The sequence below is a fragment of the Chenopodium album genome, chromosome 20, assembly GCF_948465745.1.
Source record: "Chenopodium album chromosome 20, dcCheAlbu1.1, whole genome shotgun sequence".
NCBI classification, from domain to species: Eukaryota; Viridiplantae; Streptophyta; class Magnoliopsida; order Caryophyllales; family Amaranthaceae; genus Chenopodium; species Chenopodium album.
Genome location: NC_137853.1, coordinates 35,775,072 through 35,801,866, shown reverse-complemented (window position 1 = coordinate 35,801,866; position 26,795 = coordinate 35,775,072). Strand labels below are relative to the sequence as shown.

At 33.4% G+C, this 26,795-nt stretch overlaps 2 protein-coding genes and 1 pseudogene across 2 annotated transcripts; 1 reads left to right on the top strand and 2 right to left on the bottom strand.

Annotated features, from left to right (window-relative positions):
• The first annotated feature begins 8,945 nt into the window (after positions 1 to 8,945).
• Positions 8,946 to 14,572, top strand: LOC145598656 (tRNase Z TRZ1-like). The gene is made up of 8 exons (XM_081655037.1): positions 8,946 to 9,211; positions 9,919 to 10,081; positions 10,209 to 10,279; positions 10,392 to 10,487; positions 11,116 to 11,229; positions 12,119 to 12,187; positions 12,280 to 12,354; positions 13,979 to 14,572. Exons 1-8 carry the CDS (start codon positions 8,975 to 8,977, stop codon positions 14,051 to 14,053), a joined length of 900 nt encoding a protein of 299 aa, XP_081511163.1. The 5' UTR covers positions 8,946 to 8,974; the 3' UTR covers positions 14,054 to 14,572.
• Positions 14,573 to 15,027: 455 nt separating this feature from the next.
• LOC145599363 (germin-like protein subfamily T member 2 pseudogene) lies at positions 15,028 to 15,782 on the bottom strand (annotated as a pseudogene).
• Positions 15,783 to 16,939: 1,157 nt separating this feature from the next.
• LOC145597675 (putative aldehyde dehydrogenase) lies at positions 16,940 to 25,174 on the bottom strand. Its single transcript, XM_081653897.1, has 16 exons — positions 24,984 to 25,174; positions 23,469 to 23,548; positions 23,058 to 23,161; positions 22,841 to 22,908; positions 22,653 to 22,710; positions 22,418 to 22,531; positions 22,011 to 22,094; positions 21,581 to 21,685; positions 20,262 to 20,375; positions 19,752 to 19,883; positions 19,582 to 19,671; positions 19,374 to 19,463; positions 18,099 to 18,308; positions 17,857 to 17,967; positions 17,373 to 17,452; positions 16,940 to 17,280 (listed from the first exon to the last, which is right to left on the bottom strand). The coding sequence occupies exons 1-16, from the start codon at positions 25,067 to 25,069 to the stop codon at positions 17,142 to 17,144; spliced, it is 1,665 nt and encodes a 554-aa protein (XP_081510023.1). The 5' UTR covers positions 25,070 to 25,174; the 3' UTR covers positions 16,940 to 17,141.
• Positions 25,175 to 26,795: the final 1,621 nt, after the last annotated feature.

Sequence of the window (26,795 nt, the reverse complement as noted above, 5' to 3'; positions counted from 1 at the left end):
TTACGTATCAATAACATAATGCCCATACTAAAATTAAACATGACAGACACCTTTTTTAGCAAATACTTGTATTTTTTATAATTTTTTCCCCCTCACCTCTCCCTTACCTTGGATATCGTCGTCCGCTTTATATAATACAACTATTATACTCCATATTATTCCGAATCTAATATGTTATCTTTATAATAATTGTATTCCTTTTTAATTCGTGTTCTATTTACTTAAAATAGTTACACAAGATTTTGAGACCTTTTGATTAAAGGGGAATAAGATATAATTTAGAAGGTTGATATATGGTAGAGTGTATAAAATAAGGAGTCAAAAATACAATATTAACATTTAAATTATCATTATATACATATATAGTTGTACAATAATGGGGCTCAACGGAGAAATAAATTTTTTTATTCATGGCGTTGATTTGAAATCTTATTATGAACTAATATAATTGAGTTAGTTTTCTCTTTGTTTTTTTCTTTCAAAAAATCTATATAATATTACTAAAACAGGTCATGCTTACATCGATCATTTTGGACATATGTCAAGCTATCATTAAAATATTTTCCCGCCAATATAATATATGATGTCAGCTTTAAGTTTTTTTTTTTTAATTATTTTACTTAGCTTATTTTTTGGAAGTACATTGCATAGTTTTTTTTTTTTTTTGAGCTTAGTCAATCAATCAATCATCAATAACAATCAATATCAATAATCAATAATCATCAACATTTATATACTAAAAGACACACCAAAAATGACACGCGTCATCTCCTAGTGTGTCATTAGTTATTTTTTTTTCAAAAAAAAAAAAATCTTTTGATTGAGGAAACAAATTATTTAATAAATTAACTTATATACATATTCCATATTAATACGTTGTAATTATACATTTTAAATTTTTCCTCAAAAAGACATTTAAAATGCAAGGATTTCACAAATCTTTCTTAAAAAATTTGGACAGCTAGAAATCAAAAATTACATTCTTAAAATAATTTTGTGACATGCATGTTTACAATACTACTCATATTTTTTTGGCTACTTTTGTTCAAGTTGTGTATTAGAATCTACAAAAAAAATATCACATACTTTTATTATTTCTCGACTAATCTATCTATATATTATACTAAAAGACAAGCACCTCAATGTGAGGATGACAAATGTCACTCTCTCATTGGCTTATCTTATGTATAAAATATATCTAAATAATTTTTGTTTACATATTCAAGCATAGTTATTTTTGTTCAACTTTAAACAATAAAAGCACGTTTCTATACATGCATAAGATTTATATGATTTCCTAACATGATTAAATTTTTAATAATAAAATATATACTTTCCAATACTACAAATAGTCCATAACGTCTTTCCAATCTTTATTTATAGTCAAGTTAAAGAATAATACTGTAACTAATTTGAAGCAATATGATTAAAGTGCATAATTAAGGAAACAAATATTTTGTATTTTGAAAGGCTAATATTGTTTTTTTTTTAATGAAAATTAAATAAAATCGATAGAATTCAGTTTGACGTCAATTGTGAAATCAATACATAAATTTTTTTTTAAAAAAAAAAAAAAAAACAGATGTAAAGTAAAATATTGTGCACCAATTATAAAAGTTATCCTATAAATTCAGTACAAGTTATCGAATGAATACAAAAGTTTTTGATAAAGATACAAAATAGTGTATAAATTAATTTTATTGTTTGTTGTACTCCTCGACAAATACTGAATGCTGAGCCGAAATGTCGTCTTATAAAAAAAATATAACTTGAACATAAATTTAATTTTAATCGGCCTTTCATTTTCTATACAATGTCTTTTACAATGACCTTTTGTTTTTTTTACGTAAACAAAATTGAACCAAAAATCAATCTAAACAAGAAGAATAAATGTAAATTGAATTAGACATTTGACGGGAAAGGACATATATAAAATGTATTATAACTAAAACTCGTGTTTAAAATTGTAATATTCGTATTAACAATGCTATTACTTCCCTCAAAAAAAAAAAAAAAAAAAAAAAAAAAAAAAAAAAAAAAATTAACAATGCTATTACTTATGAATTCGTGCATTGCTCATGTACTATACTAGATATACAACAATCACGTGCAATGATCTATGTTGTTTTATACATAATAATACTTTTAACTATAATTTAGACTTTCAAATCAACAATTTATAATAAAAAAAATATATACATGTCATTTTTATTAAACCTAAACATTATATAATAAGTCACATTGTTAAAGTTCTAATTATATTATTGGAATGTAGGTATGATACTATTTTCATGTACTTTACATTCTATGTAATTATGTATAGTATGAAAATTAATACATTTCGTGTAAAATAGTATGTGTATATAATATAATATTTTTTATAATATAAAAAAATATATATATATAATATAATATTTTATAACACGGGTCCTCCATATCAAGTGTAGTCTCAATCACCACTACACCAATTGGTTGTTGGTATTGGTGATTGAAACTACACTTAATTGGCAGGAAGGACCCGTGTTCGATCCCCGGCAACAACAATTGAGAGGGGAATGGAACCTAACAGCCCACAACTGATCCTCGAATCCGAATTAGCTTAAAGGGTGAACCAGATAGAACACCCAAAAAAAAAATTGATCAAGCAACTCAATGCATATATGACGGGAATTAACTTATCCTTTATATATCTTATACAAAACTCGAAAGTCTATAATTTTTTCAAGAAATAATAATATTTGTAAATTTTTGTTAATATGAAAGATATAAACCCATCAAAATGTATATATAGTTAATTTGTTTAATAACTTATATCGAATCCGTAATTTTATTAAAATTATTTGCATGTAGTCATTAAATGTGTTGGATGTTGTGTAGCTATGCAATGTTGAAAACTTTAGTTGAGCTACTTTGATTTAGTGATTGTCAGTAAAAAGATATTGACTTCGATATTGAAATATAATAGTCTAATAAATTCTAAATAGAAAAATTAAAACAAAAGGAAATGAAAATAGTAAATGGCTTTAAATATGAAATAAACATAACATTTTAAATCAATTTAGCGAATTCAAGAGACAACTTTAAGGCTTTTAAAAATTAAATGGGGGAAAATATATGTAAAAGAACATTTTTAGAGATATAAATGTCCATGCACTATTATAAGAGTTTTGTTAACCTTTTTATAATTAAGGTAGGGACAAATCTTAATATATACTCCGTATATTTTATTTGTATAAAATTATCAGTATCCATACGACCATACCTATATACGAAGTATTTGTGTTGTATAGTGTATTTAATTATCTGTTGGTTATATGACTATTATATAATATATAGTTTTTGGCACAATGCTTAACTTAGGAAAGATATAAGGTTATTATTGTGTCTATAGATTTGGTGAGTGCAACGGGTCAATAAAACATGTATATAGTAAAATGATTGTAGCTACTGATGCAGATGGTATGATAAGAAAATTTAAGTAGTTTTTTTCTCAACGGGATATATAAATGAATTAGTCCACTTCTCTTATATAGTTATTTGGAGTATTATTCAATTATTTTTCAATTAATAAAATAACATTATAAAAAATTAAAAGAAATTCAAATAACATAAAATACTATTCAAATCACGTTCCTTTAATTTTTTTTTTATTGACCATTAGTAACCAAGTCCTTTATTAGTAATTGAATTACCTTTGTTTTTATTTTTATTTTCCCTACGAGTTTTATTATTTGATTTATAAACCGTGCATCGCACGGGCACTATGCTAGTTTATTATAATAATTATCAATCAATTATCTATAACTATATATAATTGTAGATCACCGTACATGGCACAGAACCTAACCTACTTATAATTCATTAATAAAAAGTCAAACGAAATCTATTGTTTTATTGGGGATAACATGCATCATTAATTTAGTGTAATGTATAATCTATACTATTTTTATATAATTTTAAACACAACTAATCAACAATAACATTTTTTTTTTCAATTGTAGTTTTAATAATTTTTGCCTTATTATTTCATCCTTCTCATATACATTGCATTTGTTTATTGCACATGACTTGCCTCATTTTTATATTTATCACAAATTAATTATATGAAAAAAGATTATTACTATAGTGTATCGCATGGGCACTAATCTAGTGTAAAAAGTAAAAATATCCATCATTAAATTTGTAGAGTGCATTGCAATTTCACTTGCACTTGCAATGGTATATTTAAAGATTGTAAAAATTTCCATTATTAAAAGCTGTAGATCGAGTTTTTTGCACTTACTAATACGATGTGTTTATTTCTTTAACAGTTTAGCCGCAAATAAACTATGCCGGATTATCCGGATTACAACAACATTTTTCGATTAAAGGCGGAGGAGTGCACTGAGCAATATCATTATTGCACTTTTTTTGACACGCTTTTAAAGTACATTTCGGAAAAAGTGAACATTCATCGTCGTCGTCATTTGTCCCAATGTGTTGAAGGAACACTTTATCAAACCTTGAACTCATAGCACTAGAACCTGCACTTATCAAATACGGTAGCAATAAAATAAAAAATAAATACCAGTAACTTTGATGATTAATTACAATATCATCGGTTGATATAATAACTAAATTTTCGGATTGGTTTTGATTCACATTTTATTTTTTTGGGAATGTCTTAAATATTTAGCTTTTTTATTTTTATGTAGATTCCTGTAAAAAGAATTATAAACTATAAAAATATTACTTCGTAATAAAAATGAAGTATTAGTAAAATATTACAGAGTAATATTAAATTAAGGATAAAGTAATTTAAAGTTTTAACACTAATATTATTTAAATTTTAACACACATATATATTAAAGCATATAGAATTTAATCAATGTCTAAAAAATTTTGTTAGACTAAATTCTAACTACGTATAAAACTAGAAAGTATATATAATTATAATTCATAATAGGGAGATTTATAAAACTTTATAATGTATAGCACTTACCGCAAGATAGAATAACTAGTAGCACTAGCATGAGAGCCACAAAGAATGTCTTTCCAGCCATATGTTATACCTTCTTTTGCTAGTATTTAGAGTTATATGAAGATGAAAAATTGAATTATATATAATTAAAGTATAAAGAATAAGCGTGGTGAGAAAACCCTCCATACTTTTGACCTCTTTATATACTAAGTAGATTATGATATTATTGTTGATTTCCTAATAATTACATGATTCCTTTCCTTTTCTAATATATATTGTCCTTTTACATATGACTATGAGTTTGGTTTGTTATTTATAAATTCTATTAAAAAAAAAGGATTATTTCCTTCCAATTTTATTCATAATTTTCCAGATTTGGCTCCTATATTAATGAAAATTATTGCACTATTTAATATGCTTAGAGAAATATTGACTTCTAAATATTTTAAAGGAAACTTGTTTTTTCCACCTTAATTTTGCTAAACAAAATAAAATTTTAAAGTATTAAAATTCTATTTGTTGAATTAAATTTATTATACAAATAAAATTTATTTTTTTACTGATTTTCTATTATTGTATTTGTTCTTCGATGATACTGATTTTGTTAGTTAAAATTAGATTTAGTGAAATCAAATTATTTCTTATAAATTAATTTATTTTGTTGTTCTATTGTTGTATTTGTTCTTCGATTCTCTATTATTTTCTATTATTTGTAAATTCTTTAGAAAGAATTATTCCTTCCAATTCTATTCATAATTTTCCAGATTTGGCTTCTTTTTTCATGAAAAATTTTGCACTTATTTAATATGCATAGAGAATTATTGATTTCCTAAGATTTTAATGATTTTAATATCCACCTTATTTTTGCTGAACAAATCTTTTTTTTAAAATGAAATTAAATTATTGTATTTGTTCTTTACTTGATTATCTTATAATTAATTTGTATTATTGTATTTGTTCTTCTTCGATGAACTGATTTCAACAATGATTTTGAATGAATCTAGAGTTGGTTTGCAGAATTTTGGAGTCAATTTTAACAATCCTTACTACATCATGAATGATGATCATCTAGGTTTATAACTTGGAATTCATCTATGTATTTTGACTGGTTCAAACTTCATAAACCGGAGTAGAACAATTCAAAAGACGTTGATTGCTAGGAATAAGCTAGGTTTTATTGATAGCAGTATTCTTACACCTGATGTTAGTTCATCATATTATTAGAATCGGTTGAGAAATGACTATATGTTGATGAGCTAGCTTTTGAATTATACGAAGAAAACTCTAGCCAAGAGTTTCTTGTTTGAGAATTCTTCTGTTCGATTGTGGAAAGAGTTGAAGGAGAGATTTGGTCATTCAAATATACCATAGTTGTTTAAGTTGCATAGAAATTTGACCTGTTTTTACCGATCAAAATCTGTGGCAAATGTGGCGACCAAACCAGGAACTTTAAAAAAAACACAAAGGAGTATTCCAAAGTCTTTTGGCCTCCCCTCCTAGAGATTTTGAGATCAAATCTTAAGGAGTGAAGGGTAAGAATTAGGGGTGAAAGTTCGGTTTGCGGTTTGGATTTTACACCAAACCGAATTAATTAGATTTTGGATTAATGAAATTGAATTCAAACCGAATTTGGATTCAGTCCAATCTAATTTGTATTATCTGGGTTTTGGAAATTGAATCCAAACCAAACCGAACTTTGTTGGAGAAATTCAAGTAAAGAAAAAAAACCCAAAATATAATCAGAATGATCAAGCAAAGCAAAGAGCTATTACAAAATTATGAAGAAAATGAACAGAATTTGGGGGAAATTTAATTAAAATTCAAGCACAATCAAAATATAATAAGGGCCCGTTTGGTTGAGGGTATTCAACAAAGGGAGTGGAAATCAACTGCCCCGATTCCCTTTGTTGTTATTTGTTAAGCACTTTTTTTTCATTCCCTTTACTCCATCTATTAGCCCAAATCCTTCCAACTCCATTCCTCACCCCCTAGACTTTTCCATTCCCTTTCCTTAGCCACCCCTCCACCACCACACCCACACTAGCCACCACCCTTACACCTTACCTCCACCATGCACCCAGTCGCACCTCCACGGATCCACCGACATGCGCCGCCTCTTCCTCGACCTTCGCCACCCCTTCCCCGACCTTTGCCGCCCATCCACGACCTTCCATGATTTCCACGACCTTCGCCGCCCCTTCCTTGACCATCGCCGCCCACCGATAAGCTCTCCCCACCCCCTCGTCGCACCTCCCCCACCCCTCTCCGCACCTCCCCTCCCCTCGTCGGTCTTCCTCACTATCGAAACCCACCATTGAAATCCACCATCCAAAAACCTAAAAACACACATCTCCTTCACTGTTAAACGGCCGACCGACCCTCCCCCACCATCGAAACCCTAGGCGCTAGGGTTTCGAGGGTGGGGGAGGGCCGATCGACGGGTTTCACGGGGAGTGAGTAATGATATTAGAATCTAGGGTTTTTCTGGGCTAAGGAGGTTTTCGGGGGAGACCTCTGCTGGAGGTCGATGGGGGAGGGCTGGCGAAGGGCGGCGAACGGTGGGGGAGTTGCGGTGAGTGGTTTGGTGGCTGAAAAAGGTGGAAGATTAATGACTTAGGTGGTTGTGTGGTGGTGGGAGTAGTGAGATTGTTTCCCTTTGTTTTAAAACAAACAACATTGGCAAATTTTAGGTATTTTCATTCCATTCTTCTCCTTTCCCTTTGTCCATTCCATTCCGATTACCTCGTGAACCAAACGGTCCCTAATAATTTTCCATGTAATCTTACACCACTACCCTAAATTTTAAATTTGAACAGATTTTGCACTTGAGACCAAGAAAATTAACAGAATTTGCGCTTGAGAATAAGACTAATCAGTTGTCGGAGAAATCAGAGAATGAACGGTGGATGGAAAGGAGGTGAGCGAGGGAAAAGTGAAAAAGAGGGAAATGATTATTAAGGACTTAGAGTTGCTGCAAGCCTGCAAGTAAGTGTGAAAGAATTAGAAAGGGAAAAGAGATTAGGAGTTTTATTTAAGAGGCTTATATATGAAGGGGAATTGGGCTAGATAATTTCGGTTTCAAATTTCGGTTTTCGGTTTGTTGAACCTCAAAACCCAAACCGATCCGCAATCCATTTTGTTTAAATCCCAAACCGATCCAAATCGAATTGTAAAAAAATCCAATCCGAATTGCTAATATGGTTTACTTTCACTCCTGATAGGGATTTCCTTATCCTTCCCTCTATTTTCAAGCGTCAGTGTAGCCTGTAAATGTTGGACCAAAAAGACCGATTAAGGTCGGATCATGATCCTCCTTCCCAATTTTTTTTTTGGTTTTTTCTATACAGTAACCCTGTTTTTTTCACTTTTCTACGTTGTGCCCCAACATATATGACTTTCTACACGGTAATCCCAATATACTTTTTGTTTCCATACGGTAACCTTGCCGTTATCCTGCCATTAAAAAATTCCAATAGTGGAGTCCACCCTCCATTTATTAATATTATTTTTATCGAATTGGTATTCCGTCAAAGGTTTCGTGGGCTATTTTAGTCTTAAGGGTCCAAATTGAGCTCAGATTTGACAAAAAAATAACGTAAATGTCTCGTTTTGTGTGTTAAAATGTTAACACGTAAATCAAGACATTTCTTAATAAGCAAAACGAGGCATTTACGTTATTTTTTTGCCAAATCTGAGCTCAATTTGGTCCCCTCAAAACCAAAATAGCCCCCGAAACCTTTGACGGAATACCAATTCGATAAAAATAATATTAATAAATGGAGGGTAGGCCCTACTAACGGAATTTTTTAACGGCAGGATAACGGCAAGGTTACCGTATGGAAACAAAAAGTATATTGGGGTTACCGTGTAGAAAGTCGTATATGTTAAAGCACAACGTAGAAAAGTGAAAAAAAAAAAAAAAGGTTACTGTGCAGAAAAACCTTTAAAAAAAAACCATGAGTTTGTTGGCAGATGTGGTCGGCATTAGTCAAAAACTGCAATAGTACATCAAAAATGTCAATGGAGCCGAAGAATGACGAGTCGAACTGGGAATCAAATTCAGCAACAAGGAAGAAGAAGAAGAGAGGAATAAATATACAAGGCTATCAAATTGAGGGTTTATCAATTGCTGGTCAAGAAACATGCATAATCGTCCCTTCTCTCAACCTCGCTTTCGATATCGGAAGGTGCCCTCAACACGCCATTTCTCAAGACTTCCTTTTTATCTCCCATGGTCATATGGACCACATTGTATGTGCTTTCTTCTGCTCTCTTTTTAATCTTTATTTTGTTGTATTTCATGGGTTTTTTGGGTTTTTGAAAATTTTGATTTTTGGTTAATTTTGTCTGAGTTAAAGCCATAATCTTGATTTGGGTATTTATTTTTTAATAGTATTTTATGGGTTTCCTTGTTTTTAAATTAGTTTGATTTGGGGTTATTTTCTGTTGAGTTTTTTCTGAGTTTTCCAATGATCTTAATGTGGGTTTTTGGAGTATTTTCTGGGTTATGTATAATTTTGATATGTATAATCACTGCAATGGGAACTGTTTGAGATTGAAATTTGTGGATTGACTAACAGTGTTTTTTGAATTGGTGGTTGTTTTTGGAGGTTTTTTTGAAAAAAAATGTTTACTGAATTACTATGTTCTGTTTTTAGGATGTATATTACTCCCTTTGCCGTGCCTCGGTCATTCAAGTAATTGTATAACAAATGGAACACATTGTCTCTTCAATCATCTGTTGTTAAAGTAAACAAATTAACGGATAGTTTTGTTGCTGATACTGTGAATTCTGAACTTTCATAAGAGCTGAATTTTGTAAATAATATTCCTTTTTTTTTTTTTTTTTTTTTTTGACATATGCCTTTTCTAACAGACTATGGAGTATTTTATGAGTTGTGTCCATCTCCTAAATAATAAGTGTACTGTGTAATGTGATACACATAACATGATATCAGGGAGGATTACCAATGTATGTTGCGACTCGTGGACTGTTCTCTATGAAACCTCCTACAATTTTTGTGCCTAAAGCTATCAAAGAGGATGTGGAAAGGCTTTTTGATGTACATAGAGCAATGGACCAATCTGAGCTGAAGAATAATTTAGTTGGTCTAGACGTGGGTAATGTCCGTATTATATCCACATTTTCATTGTATACAGCTCCCTCCAAGCTTAATCTCTTCAATGATCATGCCAACAGTTTTTACTTAATTACTGTGCTTTAACTTTTTATTTTTATAATTTTCAGGAGAAGAATTCTATATTAGGAGGGATCTCAAAGTTAAAGCATTTAAGACATATCATGTCATTCCCAGTCAGGTACCAATTACTTCTTAGTTATATTTCTTTTTAAGATCTCATCTGTGTGGATCAAAGACATCCTTGAGCTTAAAACCACGTATACTTTGTTCACACATATAATATGTTGCAGGGATATGTAATTTATTCAGTTAAGCACAAGCTTAAGCAGGATTACCTTGGTCTTCCTGGAAATGAGATCAAGGCTTTGAAGGATAAAGGTGTGGAGGTATGTTTGGTAGCTGTATCATCAACTGAAAATTGTTGCATATACGGTGATAGGGTAGAGCCGTAGACTAAAAAGTATGTTTATTCAATCATGAGACTGTACATTCGTGTTCTCGGTTTATATCTGTAATTAGTCAGAATATATGATAAGAAGAGAATTTTGGAATGTAAGGGATAAATGATATACTCTGTATCTATTTTAGAAATGTTTTCTTACTTTAGATGTATCCATCTATTGAGTCCATGTAACCATTTAGTTATATGTCAGGGTGGATGTAGTTTGTAATTGCCAGACAAATACCATAACATTCTGAAGTACAAATTTGTATTTGTTGACTGCTTATTTACTTGTGGCTCTTTTTCTTAGTCCTTAATTCGATCAATTCTACACATGCCGTCTCAGCTGCAACTGAAGCTATAATTTGACGCCTTCTTGTGATGTGATGTCCTTTCAAAGTCTTAGGAGTAGGCTGTTATTGCATCCCCCCTCCCCCTTCCCCCCAATACCAACCCTGTAAAGCTAGAATAGTTACATAAGCTATGCAAATGCCTAAGTGATCACTGGTCAGCATTTTGGTTCTGCTGCCTTCTGCATATATCTGTCTGATGGATTGGTTTTACATTGGCAGATTACCACAACAACTACGTCACCTGAGATAGCATTTACTGGAGACACAACAGCTGACTTCATTGTTGATCCAGCTAATGTTGATGTGTTGAGGGCAAAGATTCTTGTGATGGAGGTAACTCACTTTATGAGCAGTTGATTTTTCAGATTTATTTATTGACTTTTATTTGTTCAATCAATGATGTTTCTTGATAAGTTTAATTTATTTGAGCTTCTGCCTTCTTTGTTGATTTGTTTGTTAAATTTCTGGTTGTTTGATCTGCAAAACGGATGTATATGATGTTTGTGTTGGTGAATTGTGATGTAAGATCCATGTGACCTGTGTTTATAAATTCTCTCTTGCGTATCATGCTCTTATCACAAGTTTTACAGGGAGAAGGAATACTTTTAGTCTTAGAACTCTTGGATAAACACTTTTGAATTGGTATTGGGGAAATATAGCAAGGGTTCTTGAGTTTTCTTTGTTTGTTGTCCTTAGCTGAAGACTTGAAGAGATTTAGTAGGGGATCACTTACAGTTGGAACTTGAAAGTCAACAGTTTTGGAAATGGCACAACCTCTTCCTTTTTTCAGTAATTACTTAAAAACCAAAAATGCCCTCCTCCCCACAAATGTTTTGTGTTTAGAGAGAGTTGAGTTTGGATTTTTGCTCTGTGAGTTTGCTGGATGTGCATAGCATAAGCTTATTAATAGTGCTGGATTTTGCTCACCACAACTTCAATGTTAATTCTAGAGGCAGCCTCTATTTGTGGGTTTAGAGCTATATTCATCTTATCCTTTCTCAAGGCACAAATCCCCAAACCCATTATGGCAGGGACGTCTGTGGGTTTCGGACCTTCTGGTACTTGTATGTCTAAGGTTGCTTGAATCCTCTATCAACTGCTGTTTCGTTCTCAATTTTTCTCTCCACTTAGTAGCTTCTTAGGAGAGTAATAGCTGGTTTTTTTTCCCCCTGAGATTCAAATGGTTAAATAGGCATGTTTTGTCTTTAATGCTGTCATGCAGTGCACCTTCTTAGACAAAGCAGTTGACGTGGTGCATGCAAGAGATTATGGACATACACATCTGGATGAGGTTCTTTTTCATCCCTTTGTATCTGATGTTTGCATAATGATGCTGCATTTTCTCATTGATTTCATTTGTTTAACGGTTTAACCATCATGCAGGTTGTAAAGTATGCTGAAAAGTTTCAGAATAAGGCAATTCTTCTGATCCACTTTTCTGCAAGATACTACGTAGAGGTAAGAGATTTAAAAATCCAGCCTTGTTTCCTTTTTCTAGTGGCTGTGGAATTGTTTGTTCTTTGAGATTTATTGTTTGTACATATGGAGTGAAACTATTTTCACTAGAATAAGTGCATGTCACTGATAGGAGATGACTTGGATATTTAGATCTTTTGCTGTCTGTCAATTCTTCTTTGTTTTCTAGCCTTAAGTAGTGTTCTATCTTCTAACAGTTGTGGTTTCTATCGTTCTTCGCGTAGCAAATCCACTCCTGGTTATATCTGCCCTTTACTTATTACTTTATGCCCTCAGGTTCTCATGAACATATGCAAGGTGTAGCTATCATAAACATCTGAATTTTGATGCCTTGCATTATTATATTCTGACAGCAGCTAATTAAGCTAAATAGAAATGATTTGTAGAGTAGCATTAATGTGAAGGTATTTTTTAGATGTCCAATTTATGCAAACTCCTGAAGTTGGCTTCAGTTTTGAAGCTAATTTCATAATATCGATCTTTAAGTGATTGGGTATACCAATCTATCCTTTCCCAAATTCACAAATTCAAATAGGATGGTGAGCAAGGTTGAGATGAAGTGGGGGGATTCCTGATTTTCTGGTAGTGAAATTAGTTGCTTCAATCAGGAGATGAGTTTGTTAATAGTGTTTGTTGATGGTTGTGCAGCTTGTGCTTACCTTGCAGAACTAAAGGTAATTTTTAGATTGAAATGGCTTATACCCCATAGGTTTTCTTAGAGTTGAAGGATCAAGGTGGCGGTGTGGATAGTTGGAGTGCAAGATTGATGAGTATTGTGTGTATTTTTTATTGCTTGGATTTCTGTGCATAGAAGTTATATTTCGTCAGAATAATGATTCTCGTCAGAATATTGCTGGGCTTTCTGGCATAGAAGATTATATTTGGTCAGAAATATTGTTTTTGTGTAAACCAATTATGCTGTGCTATTTGTGCTGAAGAATCCCAAGGATAATCTTTTTATGTCCTTCCTTATATCTAGGGCATTTGAGTTAAAATATTGTCATGTTTCTGGCTTGGCAATACTAGAGGAACTTGGTGGGTGGGGGGGTTCTTGCTATATAACAAATGGCATGTGTTTGGACGAAAAATCTGGTCCTGTCCATAACAGGAGAAGAGCTGAACTCGATGCCTCCAAAGATGGAGATATGGAGGGATAAAATATTTGGATCTTCACTCAGGAGCAAAAATTAACTAGTTGCATTGAAAAAAGCACCTAGATTCAGATTTTTTGCTGCATTTTTTAAGCTTAGTGTGTATATTTTGTTGCCTTGTGGTCTCTACACATACCCACCAAAACAAAAGTCATCTTATACAGTTAAATTTCTCAGCCTGATTGTGATTTGTGTTCTCACATTGAATGTTACAGAGTACCTCAGTTTCGCCTTTGCTTGGCCATTTATTTTACATTGCATTTGCTCCATTTATAACAGTGATGCTTAATTCTGTACCTAAAATTGCAAAGTAGTTACATCTTCTGACCCCTTAAATCGAATCCTACTGCTATGTTACTGTTCTGCCAATATTGTGTAGTATCACTTACTGTAAGCATTGTCGGTAAATCTATTTAGATGCCAAAATCCAGCTATTAATTATGCAGCTTTTGCAGGAAATCGAAGAAGCCATTTCGAGATTGCCATCAGCTTTTGCTGGCCGGATCTTTGCACTCACTGAAGGGATTTGATGATTGGTTTTATAATGAGGGCTTTCAGCCACATCCTTCTCCTGTACAGAAGCCGAGCTGTTTAGAACTGGTGCCTTTCTCTTCTTTTCTCCCCCTTAGCCCTCATTAGAAAATACAGGCATTTTCACATATGACATGTACTATCACCCTAGTAGATACCAAACGTGAAGATGTTACTGAATTAAGTTTCACGGTGAACCATGAAATCAATTTTGACCTCACTTTATAGCTGATTTTCACCCTAGTACTGTATAACCTTATTAAAGTGTAAGTATTAACTCAGTGCAACTCTAGTTTTAAATAGAACGAAATTTATCTCAGGAAGCTAATGTATCATGCCTGCGCTTGGTTGATAAAGAAACAACATACTCTGTATTTGTCTGTTGTCTTGTTTATTTCATATAGTCAAGGAACTCCGTTCGACTGTTTAATTGTATGACCCTTTAGCTAGTAACTAAGACTGAAGTGTCCTAGGGTTGCTAAAAGTGTTGAATAAATGTCTAATCAATACAGTTATGTTGAGCAAACCTTAATGGGTTATAATGCCTTTACTCTCATACTCTGAAATATAGTCTACTAAATTGTGTGCATTGGAGTTACTACTAAATTAAACTTTAAAAGGCTAAGTCTTGTACTGTATTAAAGACTTAAACTGCCTTTCTTCTTATGTAATGGGTGACATATTTCTTTGGCAGTTGTCAGATGTTCTCACATTCAACTATTCTGATATGACCTACTAAGACTTGCTTCATATCCTCAAAAGTTTGCATAAAAAATAAAGATATGTTTGACATCTCTTGCCAATAAGCAGGGGAATAACTCGAAAACTACATCATTTATTGTATTGATTATAATTCAATCGCATTAAACACTGATCCTTATTCTCATAATATCGTAAAAATAAATAATTAAATAAAGTGAATCTTCATACGAGTAGTATGTTTTTTTTGTTTGACATGATCATACTAAATTTATTATCCAAATTTGGATTCTATACTGTGGACAACGCTTGAATCTACTTGGAAAGTTTGGGATAGAACATGATCTGGAATTGAAGGTTGGGTGCCAAATAGAGTTGTGGATATTACCACTGTACCAGGATTCTGGCTGTTGAAAGCTGTTATAATTTCTGCTTTCTTATCTCCCACATTCTTCTGAAAATGAACTAATCCTCTGGGAATCGCAAACATCTGCCCTGGAACCAACACCTTCGAGTAGTACACGTTCCCTGTGGTCACGAAACCAACTAGAACTTTCCCTGTGATCACCACTCCACTCTCGCTTGATCGTGGGTGGGAGTGGGGTGGGTTCATCCCATTAGGTGCAAGGTCAACCCGGTTCATTGAAAGTCCAAGCATGTTTAGGGCTGGGAATGTGAGCACGTTCCCTGGTGTGACCTTCGATCCAAAAATGTTAGAAGTATTGCCCTCCTTCATCAACCCATCAAAGAAGAAGTCTTCAGAGGTCACATTTGAGGCTGGCTTGCAAGGGAAACTGGAAAACGAGGGAGAGGAGCTGAGTTCTGCTACGCAGAAGTCCAATAAGGGATCAGGATCAGCAGCGTGGGAGACAAAAGGAGCAAGCAAGAAAACTACAATGCAGAGTAAGGCAGCCATGAGTGTGGATTTGTGATAGTGTTTTGTACTTTTTTTTTTTTTTTTTTTTGTGTATGAAGAATAAGATTAAGGTGTTTATATAGGCTATTAACATGCGACTTTGTCAAGGACATGCAAAACTATTAACAAATGATGTTTACGAAGAAAAATGAAATATAGTTTTTCTCTTAATTTCAATATGGTAAGTTGTAGTGGTTGTGACTTGGAGGTAAAAGACTGATTCAAGTTGTTGAACATGGAAGAAGCTCATGTTTTGATTAGGAGTAATTTGGCTTTCACACATTGAACTAAATCAGTTACGAAAATACATATGTTATTATGTCAAATCGTAGTCTTGTCGATTATTCAATATATGAACTTTTAACCTTTTTACTGATTCAAAACCTTCTAGGCTGGTGATTGAGACTTAGGAATGGCAATTGGATTGTTCATCAAGGGTACTGGCAAAATGGCCGAGTGCATTCAGATCGGGTCAAATTAATTAAGGATTGTTTAGTTTATGAAAACTTGAGTCAAGTAACTTTCAGGTTGTTAATTAGCTAATTAGATAGATCAATCTCTCAACACATTATTTTCAAGTAGGGTTAATTTTGGTTATGGTTTGAGTATGGTCAAGCAACACGACTAGAATCAGTTTTTCACTTTTTCTAGATCTAGCAACACCACAAAGATGGAAAGGTGTTACCTTGAGCCTTAATTATTGAGATATAATACTACTTTCAACATAGTAAGATGACCATTATTTGTACACTCTTCACTTTACCTCAAATACTTATGTTGAACTCTCGACACTTAGACATAAGTATGATTATTGGACAATTCATTTTAGTTTAAGATCATAATTTTTTAACAAAATTGTCAAGTTAGACACTTGAATACGTACCCATATTAGACATACATACCCAAGATCGAGTACATAACATAGTTGAAACAGTTTACCAATATTTCTTGAATGCTTGCATAGTTGCATATTTCTGCATAAACAAAAATCAGGAGACAGACAAATTATGCGGATATATTTGTTTGTTTGGGCCTTTGGGGCACTGTATTGCCACTGATTCAAGATGAGATCACAACTTTTTGCTACCAGCATGGCAGCATCTACTTAAGGCCTGTTCTCATTTACTGAACTGAGCTGAACAAAGCTAAACTGAATTGTTTATGAGAGAAGGAAATTAGAAACTGAACTGAAATTAAGTTGTATAGAACAGGCCCTTAGTCCATTAAAAAGACACTAAACCTCGTCTTGAGCATTATACTCACTAATCGTTTAATATAAAATTGCTATAATGAGATGGAGTTAACATTGACAAGATCATTAAGACACAAAAAGAGCGTAAATTTATTTAAGATTATGTAATTCTGGTCGCAGTAAAAATGACAGTTTTTATTTGAAACCACTGTCTCCAATAACTAAGCTAATGTACTCAACTCCATTTCCTAACTTGCCACCATGCAAAAGCATTGAAACATCAGGTAGATGGTGGAAGTTTCCACTGGGAATGTACAGGACCAACATCGTATATGATTTCTCTATGGCAAGACCACACTAGCTTGATCGCTTCTGGAGTTCCAATTCCTGCACCCCTAGGATCTCCAGCAGGTCCAAACCTGGAGGATTTCAGGTCGAGAAATATTAATAAGAAATTACAATGAGCCATATATAATTAATATAATAATTGATGATAGGATATAGGGCTCACCAATGATTTTGTGGAGCTCCTGTAGTCCTTGCTCGTAAGCCAGCATAAGTGGTTCCATTTACTGTATTCCCAATAACTTTCTGCAATTGATCGAATTAACTCAGTTGCACGCAATATGTGTCATAATCAGAATTTTGTATGATTACATAATTCCCTACGTTCTTTGATTATATTGCGACAAAAGACTAAGATCAATGAACAAATTCTGTTTCCCTTGTTCATTTCCAAAATTATTTAATCAGATTCTTTGGCTTTCATGTATCATAATTATACGAATTCAGTGTCATTTACATCAGTGATTAACCCATGAAGCTATTTTAATGTTATAAGTGAATCATGTTATAAGTGAATCTTTTATTACAAAAACCACATAAACATTAGTGAGATGTCTTTTAAAAGGCCCATGTCCCCTGTTCAGTGAAAGGAAAAGTAGAAAAAACAGTATAAAAACAGTATAGAAAGCAATTTTTTTTCCAAATCTTGCCTGTAGGAATAACAAATCATTTGACACCACCGCAGCAGTTAAATGTGCATTCATCCTCTCCAAGGCTTCTAGCACCAATGGAAGCTGGTTCGCTTTATAGTCCGTGATAATCTGCAAATACCAAAGTCCATGAGCAATATATTACAGTTTTCTTAGGGACTGCCATTTAACATGCTAATATTAGGTTCTCTTTGCAGATATACACCAAAGAAAGCATGAATGAAGAGATAAACCAAACTCACTTGGAACGGTCCAAATATTTCTTTAGTCACAAGCTCAAAATTTGTGTCCTTCAAAATTTCTTCCAGGGGAACATATACAGCAGTAGGCTTAATGGCACCATATATTGAGGGTATATTATGATTCTCTAAAGCCTCACCACCAAATAGTACCTTTGATCCTGGTATTTTTAGCAACTTTTCCACATGCTCCAACATTGCTTCGGTTGTAACCTATGTGATAACACCAAGATCATTAAGATTAAAGCATAAGATCAAAGGCATTAAACCAAAATCGCTGCAGAATTGTTATTGCATGCCTCACAGATGTTGGAAAAGATACATGTCACTCCTGGGGTAAAATTATCTACAACATATCGACTATATATTTTTTCTGACAAGGTGCATGGGTAACAGGGTAAGTAGTCTCTAGCTCTCTAATATCTGAGCGATGATTAAAATCAACAAACTAGAACATCAACTACGGATATCAATTCCTCAAGAAGTTATCACCAAAAAGAAATTGCAAGAAAGGGTAAAAGCCTGATATACACACAATAAAACTAAAGTAATACACATTTACAGTACAAACACATCCAGAGGAAAGAAGGGAACATCCTCTAGCTCTCCCCTCTCCATATAAAAGGAGGGTGCTTTAAGAGGTAAAGGATATAATTGAATAAATGAAAAAAACATAAGAAGATCCCATGTTCCACTATGAAAATGACATGGATAATAGAAAATAACTGGCTGAATGTTTATTCAATAAGAACTTTTACTGTGTAGGAAACAAATAAAGAAGCACAATCAATATCCATTACTAGTGATTGCAATGATCTCTCAGAAAATAAACCAAATGTAAAGATACTTAGCAGTTTATCCAACCAAATGACATTTAGCCTGATGAACTCAGTGACATAATGAACAGCTCAGTGAAAGACATTCTCACAGATCCTCACAGTCTTGTGGCAATCAATATGTGAAAGCGGGATGAGACTGATTATTTTATTGTTGGAGTGGGAACTAATTCAAAAACTCCATTCCTTTTATTTAGTACAGGGGTGTTAGAGAATGAGACAAATAAAACATGTGGTTTAAAAAAAAGTTAAAATTAAGCCTTCTCCTAGAACATGAAAAAGAGCAGAAGCCCACCCCACTTCCCCCCCCCCCCCCCCCCCCCCAATCTTATTCTCAATCCTGACAAACACACATAATCTTTTTCATCCCCCACTGACTCTTATTATTCCAAATCCTACAAAAGCCATGAGCTGCAGCATCTCTAATGCAAATGGAACTTACAGTAAGAACAGGTCCAATAGTCAGGTTTTCTAGCTTCCTTCTAGCAGCAAGATCTTTCAACTTGGAAACAAGAGAACTTGCTGACCAGTTCTGCAATGAAAATCAGAGAAAAGATCATATAAATATACATGTAACATTGGTTTTACACTGGGGAATTACAGAAAATCACTCCTTGTAAAATATATCCATTACATTCAATAGGGTTTACCTCATGCATGAAAAGGATGGACTGTGCAGAGCACTTTTGTCCACTGCATGCATATGCGTCTTGATCACAAACCCAGGCAACATATTCCTCCTGCCAACAAGAAGGGTGGATATGAGAATTACTAAACCAAGATCATGGTTGAGATCATATGGAGTATGATAGAAGCAAACCTCCTGAACATCAGGGCCAAGGATTTTCCAATCAAATCCCGCATCCTCCAATTTAACTCGGCCCTTCAGGTCATCTGCTAATTTCTCTGCTACCCTAGAGCTTCCAGTGAAGAGGGTCATACGAGGGTTTGCCTGTACATGACATTTGGTTTGTAAACAAGTTTAAGTTGCTTTAATCAAATTCATTTAAATGGAAGTACATGAAGTCCTGGTGATGACCCAATCTTCCACCAAGACAATATGCATTATTAATGGATCTCAAAGCAGGAGATTAAACAGAATTTTAAGCAAGGTCTTATGATATGAATAGTATTCTGGTTACTAATTACAGGTAAAAGGTACAAAGATTCTAAAAAGGGAGCACAACCCCCTTATCTCGGAAAGAGGTTCACGCAATATATAAGTATACTATCGATACAGATGTTTCCAAAAGCAAATTTTGTAATGATTGTCCAAAAGCAATAAAATTAAAATTCTTTGAAATAGCATTGAAGAATGTTAGAATGAAACCTCCAACAGCAGTTTGTTCATCGTCTTGCCATCAGAGTTGATGAAGTCAACATCGTCAGTAGATAACCCACATAAGTGAAGCAGGCGCAGCATTTGTTCCATTACAATGCTAACCTACAAAGAAAAATTATTAAAAGAGTCAAAATTGTGTTCCGAACTTATGATCACAGATTTAAGAAGCAAGTCAGAAAATAAAAGTTACAACAGGCTTCAGTTATTAGTATCTCTCTTTGGACATATAATCACTTCTTTGTGCATGTGAACTTTATTATGCAAATAGAATAAATTATTATGCATGAATACAGATCATACATCACCAACAATCAACCAACAAAGCCTTAGCCCCAAAATGCATATCATACATACAATAACTAAAAGACTCGATGGATCCTTCTATACTTCTCACTGTTAAGAAGAAAAGCCAACCAATTATTTTAGTTATAAAGTAACAAGTCAACCAATTATTTTCAAAGAAAGGTTGCACGAAGAAACGAAAGTATACATACAATCACAGGGTTAGCACAGAATGCATCACACAGACAGGATTTGACATTATGTGAAGTCAATTGCCCAACAATGTATACTCTATTGTAGCAGCTTGCAAACAGATAGTATACTAGAGCCATATAAAGCGCTGTAGTACCTCTTAGAATCTGATACATTTACTTTAAGAACAGAGGCCATTGATAAATTGGTATACTAGAGCCATACATTACCTCCGTTTTATTTTATTTTTTTCAATTTACGTAATTTGACTTTTCATGCTAGGCGGCTCTAAAATAGGACTATTAGTATCTCTACTATTAGTAAGTAATAATTATAAACAGTTGATATTTGGAAACTAAAAGTTAAAATGATTCCAATAAGATCCCGCATGACTACTTTTCTTTTTTAAAAATCACCAACATTGGTCAAAGTGAAGTACGTTAATACCGCAAAAGTCAAATTGGGTAATTACAAAAAACGGAATGATAGCCTAAGATAAAATAGGATACAATGACATGTATGGCCCTCTATAACCTTTATACTGATATCAATAAAGACTGTATATTTTACAAGATAAATGAAGAGTTGCTATGTAGTTTTCTTTCTTTCTTCTTTCAGGGAATGAGAGGGGACGGCATTAAGGATTAAGGGTGAACCTGCCAACCCACACCAAATTAGGGCTAGATATTTCATACATCACACTGATTCACACCAGCTCTTATCAATATGAATGAAGCTTAATATTAACTCACACCAAAAATTAAAAAAATAAAAATAAATCTATACCACAAACATAGGCTCATGAAAATAATACAAATGCCTTTACTAAATACCTTGCTATCCACTTTGAGAAGAGGTTTGTTTCCCATGTAAAGTGCACCCATCAACTGTAGCACTGGGATTTCTAGAGGGAAATTGAAGGGAGTAATAATAGCCACCTGAAATCATAAATCGTCATTAAAAAATGCTGTCTATAAGGTATTAGCTTGATTTTGTGGGCATTGTAAATAATGGTCAAAACAGATTTTGACATTTTCAGCTACAATTGAGTTAAGCACAACAAAAAAAATGCAATCAAACTTTCAAAGGGAGACAATGTGGCAAATTATGCTAAAACTTCATGGGCAAATCAAAGTATACATATTACAATCATCACAATACTCTTTTTTTTTTTTTTTCTCTCTAATTCTACTCAGTATGCTGCATTCTACTGGTGTAAAAAACTCAAAATTAATAAGGGAATGAGTGAAGATGGTAACATACTGGTCCATAAGGCCAGCGAAAACCATGACTTTGCTGACCAAGATGATTCCCGGGTATTGCAAATGACCTTGCAAGAAAACGAACCTGACCAAAATAAATATAATCAGCAATAACATATAAATTTGAAAAAAAAATGAGTTGCTATTATAATTAAGGATATACTGCAAGATCATAGAAAAAGATAAGAAAGTACCATAACAAGTTTTTTTTTTTTTTTTTTTTTTTTTTTTTTTTTTTTTTTTTTCTCCACAACACATGATATCAAAGGTTATGCTTTCTACTTTTCACTTTTGACTGCAAGGACACAGCCTCTAGTTTGCAACCAGCTAAAACATAAAAATGGGTTTACCATTCAATAATAATATGCTAGTAATAAAGTGTTTTTGTTAAGGCAATTCTCCAGATACCTGGTCACCAGAGAAATTCTCAAGAAATTTCTGTGTAACAGATACTTCAGCCATAGCCTGCTCAAAACTCTTTGGAGAAACCCTTTGAACCAATCTAGCAAAGAACTTTGAAATCTGGGATATAACACATATAAAGTTACTAATTACTTTTCTGGAAAAAGAAAGGCAAGTAACTTCAAACAGCTTTGGTTCAAAAAAGGCAAAATAAGAAGATAAAGAATGAGCCAATGAATACCTCAGGCTGAGAAAGCTTGTCAGCTGCTTTAGTTGATATGGCTCCTAAGTGAAGATATCTGAAAATTCAGCCTCTTTGGCATAAGACAATTTCATAATTAAGAAGACCACGGTCCATAGGAAACTGTGGAGAGAGCATAATGCAACAATCATACAAGGGGAACAATTAGGAGAATTACAGGCACAAACCTTTCTGGGTCCTTAAAGGGATTATGAAGACCATGTTTAGGGCACCTGGATAAGCTATCTACAAATGGCTGAATAAGCAGTAAGCATGAAAAAAAATAAACATCAGATGAGTACATGTTTAGTGTCCGAAATGATTTTAGAGAATGGGTGAAATAAGGGGAGATGAAAAGTCTGTTAAGTATCACTAGAAGGAAAAGAGTAGAGCATCATGACATACCTTTATATTTGATTCACCAACCTCAGCAACCTTGATAAATGGTTCACCGTTCAACGGATCCACAATTGTATTCCAGGAAGGAGACTCGAACCATTTTCCATCCACTGAAGATCAAACAATTAGATTATCAAAACAACTTAGATTGAATATGCAAGTTTTTCTTAGGAATGGACTGCTTAACAAAAATTACTAATGCCATTCCAAAACAACCTAAGAGCACCAGTATCAGACTAGTTGACAAATTATAGATTACAGAACTCCTGTGAAAACATGGTCAGCAGCAGCAAGGCAAGGAGGGTGACATAATGATATATTTTGTAGTTGAATTAAATAGACAAAAAAGACAGCAAATATCCCAATTGTTAATTTATATTTTAACAAAACCTCATATCTACACTTTTTCAAACATACCCAAATTAAGCACTTTAGCTGGTTCTGAACCGGATACTTTGTCTGCATCTACAGTTTGAAAAGCTGCCAAGCTCATATACCTGCACAAGAAGGATTTTTGTGAAATTTGAGAGTTTAGGAGAAAGTGAGTCTCTCATAGTTGTAAAAATACAAGCTATTGAATATGCAATTGCAAAAAGAAAAAAAAAAGTAGAGCTGATAAAGCACAAGAAATCCCATAATGCTTGTATTTCTCGTCCTTAGTTTTGCTTTTGCACATGTGGGGAAGGCTGGCCTGAGGGATTCAAAGACCACACCGGTGATCTTCCCTCATACTATGACGATTAGGTATTATTTAATATGCAAGCACTCCTTCCCTGATCTCTAATCAACCAAACACAGCTACATCTTACATGTACGATCAAGCCAAGAAAGCATATAAATAAATTGTCAATTGCTATCTACTAATGTTTAGCAGTACTTTCCAATACCTGCCACACTGCCCAACTTTGTTAGGTACAACGATACAATAACAGCAATACGCAAAAGAGGTTTGTATGTACCAACAACTTCTCCTTAGCAGCACTCACACTGTGTGGCATTTCTATTGATTCTAGCTTTGTCTCTTATTACCTTGTTCTAACGTGCAAACTACTTAACTACTCCGTGCTACAATTACCTTAGTCATGCCAACAATGGCTGCCCTGATATTCTAATCGTTGGAAGTCTTTGCACGGCATGTATATAAGTGATCAGAAAGTTCATCTTTTACGGTATACTGTTCACAAGGTGTCCCAACACTTCTCTTATTACGAGTAAGTACTAAGTAAAGAGATGCATGTCTCTTAGGATATACTTCGTATGTGTTGTATGATGAAGTTCATCACTTCCTCTTGCTTTCTTCTTGACATAAATATGATCGTATTTGTTCATATGTATTTGCACATTGATTTACTACCTCAGTTAAAGTGTTAAACAAGCTAAATCAATTGGCCACGTCTTGGTATCTCAATAACTATATCGTGTTAAACCGGTTGTTTTCTCAACAATCAATATTAAACTATTATGAAAACAACAATGTTACTTGCCTAGAAGAAATATCTAATCCCTCCAATTCCTTGAAGGCGCATACAGCTTTCGCAAGCTAATTATAGGTTTATAAGAGTTTCCTCACTTAAGGTGATTATCAATGCCAAAAATTCTCAAAATTCATTTAATTAGCCAAGCAAATCACTATATAATCAATAAAATTATAAACCAAACTCAGAATTAACGAGAAAAATCATAAAGCCATAAATTAATACCAATCAAACAGTACAATCACAAAATAAAATTCAATAATTAAACACAGCAAAATATTGAGATGACTCGATCAAGCTAAATTCTCATCATTTCACAAAACCCTCAAAAACCCAGATACATTAACTCATAATTAATCATACCCAGAAGACCAAAATTCTCTGTAAAATTCACAGAAAATTCGTACTAGTAAATTAATAGATTGATCAACTGATACTTAAAAAAAATTAAAATTACCTGGGAAATTTACAAGAATCAAGCAAAGAAACAGTTTTTTTGGAAACAATCGACCTCATTTCTCTGCGAACTGCAAATCTATGCATGATGTTTAAGCGATAATCCGTGTAAGAAGATGATTTCGATTTTCCTCGTCTCTCTGTTTCTCTGTTCTTTATAAGTTAACTGAGAGTGACACTTTCTCCTTGGAGTTAAAGAAAAATGAACTAATTATACAATATGGGTTTAATTTACCAAAAGGTTTAAATAGAAATGGAAACATTCATTAGGTTATTCGGGTTTAACCCGGTGTGCGACTACGCGGATTGAGATTTTGGCTTAAAATAAAACCAATTAACCTCGTCATGAATTCTATCCAACCCGTGATCAATTGCTGCTATGAAAGTTTTTTCTATATAAATAAAATAAAATAAAAAAAAATCAAATCTATATTTAATATTTTAACTCGTTAATTTGATTACAGTCATGTATTATTGATTGTCACACGATGGTCTGTTTCTAAATATAAACTTGGTAGAAATGATATGATTTGAATTGTTTGAGCGGTTTTTGAAATGAATTTATACCAATTTGATCCACATACTAACTTGAACAAAATTGGTTGACTATTTTCCGGATTATGTTGATTGATTCTAATAAATGCAATTTCAAATCTTCATGCTTCATATTTTGTAATCTGTATATAAGTACGAGTATTTTGTAATAATTAAATTAAACTTGCATCGTCCGGGTTTGAAAACGGGTTAATATCATTATACAGAAGACAGGTTAAGTGCTTAACATCTTCGGTTCCTGTATGACTAACAAACAAACATCAGTAACATGTGAAATGGTAAGTTTTAAAATTTTATAGTACTGGATTTGGTGATTGGATGGATTCCTATGAAACCTTGACCGTTGTTTACGACTGATGCAAAATTAGATAAGTTGGTGAGTCATACTACAATCAGATCTACATTTACGGGAATAATTCAACGGTTGATACGCATGTAGAGTAGCAAGCAAATTTGTACGTTATTTGGTTATGTGACAAGTGTTTAACTTAGGATGCTTCTCAGCTGGACTTTGCTTAAAGACTTTGTTTTCAATTAAGATTAACCTTTTTTAATTGATAGGAAGTAATTATAAATTAATTGATAATTTATTTATACTTGGGATTTTCAATGGTGTCATTTTCATATAGTTCATGCTACTGAGTACTGACTAATTGGGCCATTAGTTAGTCCATGATCCATATGACTATAGCTTAACACTGACTCGGCCCGTGGGCTTGTGAATTAAATTAGAAGAGGGAGTAATAATGACTTCAAAGTGACATACTTGTAAGCAGCGGTGTACATAAACAAGATCGCACCTGAAAAGCGACCAAAATTGGACCTGATCCGGACCTGTAGATTCAGGTCCGACCCCGGTCCTTGAAATTCAAGGATTTAGGTCACGGTCCGGATCAGGTCTAAAATCGGGTTTTCAGGTTCGGACCTTAAACACGGTAAATTTTTTTTTTTTCAAAAAATAAAAAAGCTTATTTTTCAAAAATCAAAACAAGTCCAAATTATGCAACATGTCTAAAATCATCATAGCAGGTCCATAAACAGATCCAAATACAGGTCCAAAATCACAACACAGGTTCGTTCAGGTCCAAACCCGGACCGGATCTGTAACATCAGGTCTGACCCAAAACTGCACCTGTTGAATCAGGTCCGGTCTCCGGTCCTCAAAATTCTTTAGTTGAGGTCCTGGTCCCAATAGGTCCGGTCCGGTTTTGGATCGGTGTACAACCCTACTTGTAAGTTAAATTAGAAGAGGGAATCT

Bases quoted from the DNA above. Each gene is read 5' to 3' on its own strand.
- LOC145598656 (XM_081655037.1), top strand. From the start codon at position 8,975: ATGTCAATGGAGCCGAAGAATGACGAGTCGAACTGGGAATCAAATTCA. The intron at 10,082-10,208 runs GTAATGTCCGTA...TATAATTTTCAG, and splicing joins TTTAGTTGGTCTAGACGTGG to GAGAAGAATTCTATATTAGG. The intron at 10,488-11,115 runs GTATGTTTGGTA...TTACATTGGCAG, and splicing joins TGAAGGATAAAGGTGTGGAG to ATTACCACAACAACTACGTC.
- LOC145597675 (XM_081653897.1), bottom strand. From the start codon at position 25,069: ATGCATAGATTTGCAGTTCGCAGAGAAATGAGGTCGATTGTTTCCAAA. The intron at 23,549-24,983 runs GTAATTTTAATT...CTTCTTGTGCAG, and splicing joins GATTCTTGTAAATTTCCCAG to GTATATGAGCTTGGCAGCTT. The intron at 17,968-18,098 runs GTGAGTTTGGTT...TGGTATTTGCAG, and splicing joins AAATATTTGGACCGTTCCAA to ATTATCACGGACTATAAAGC.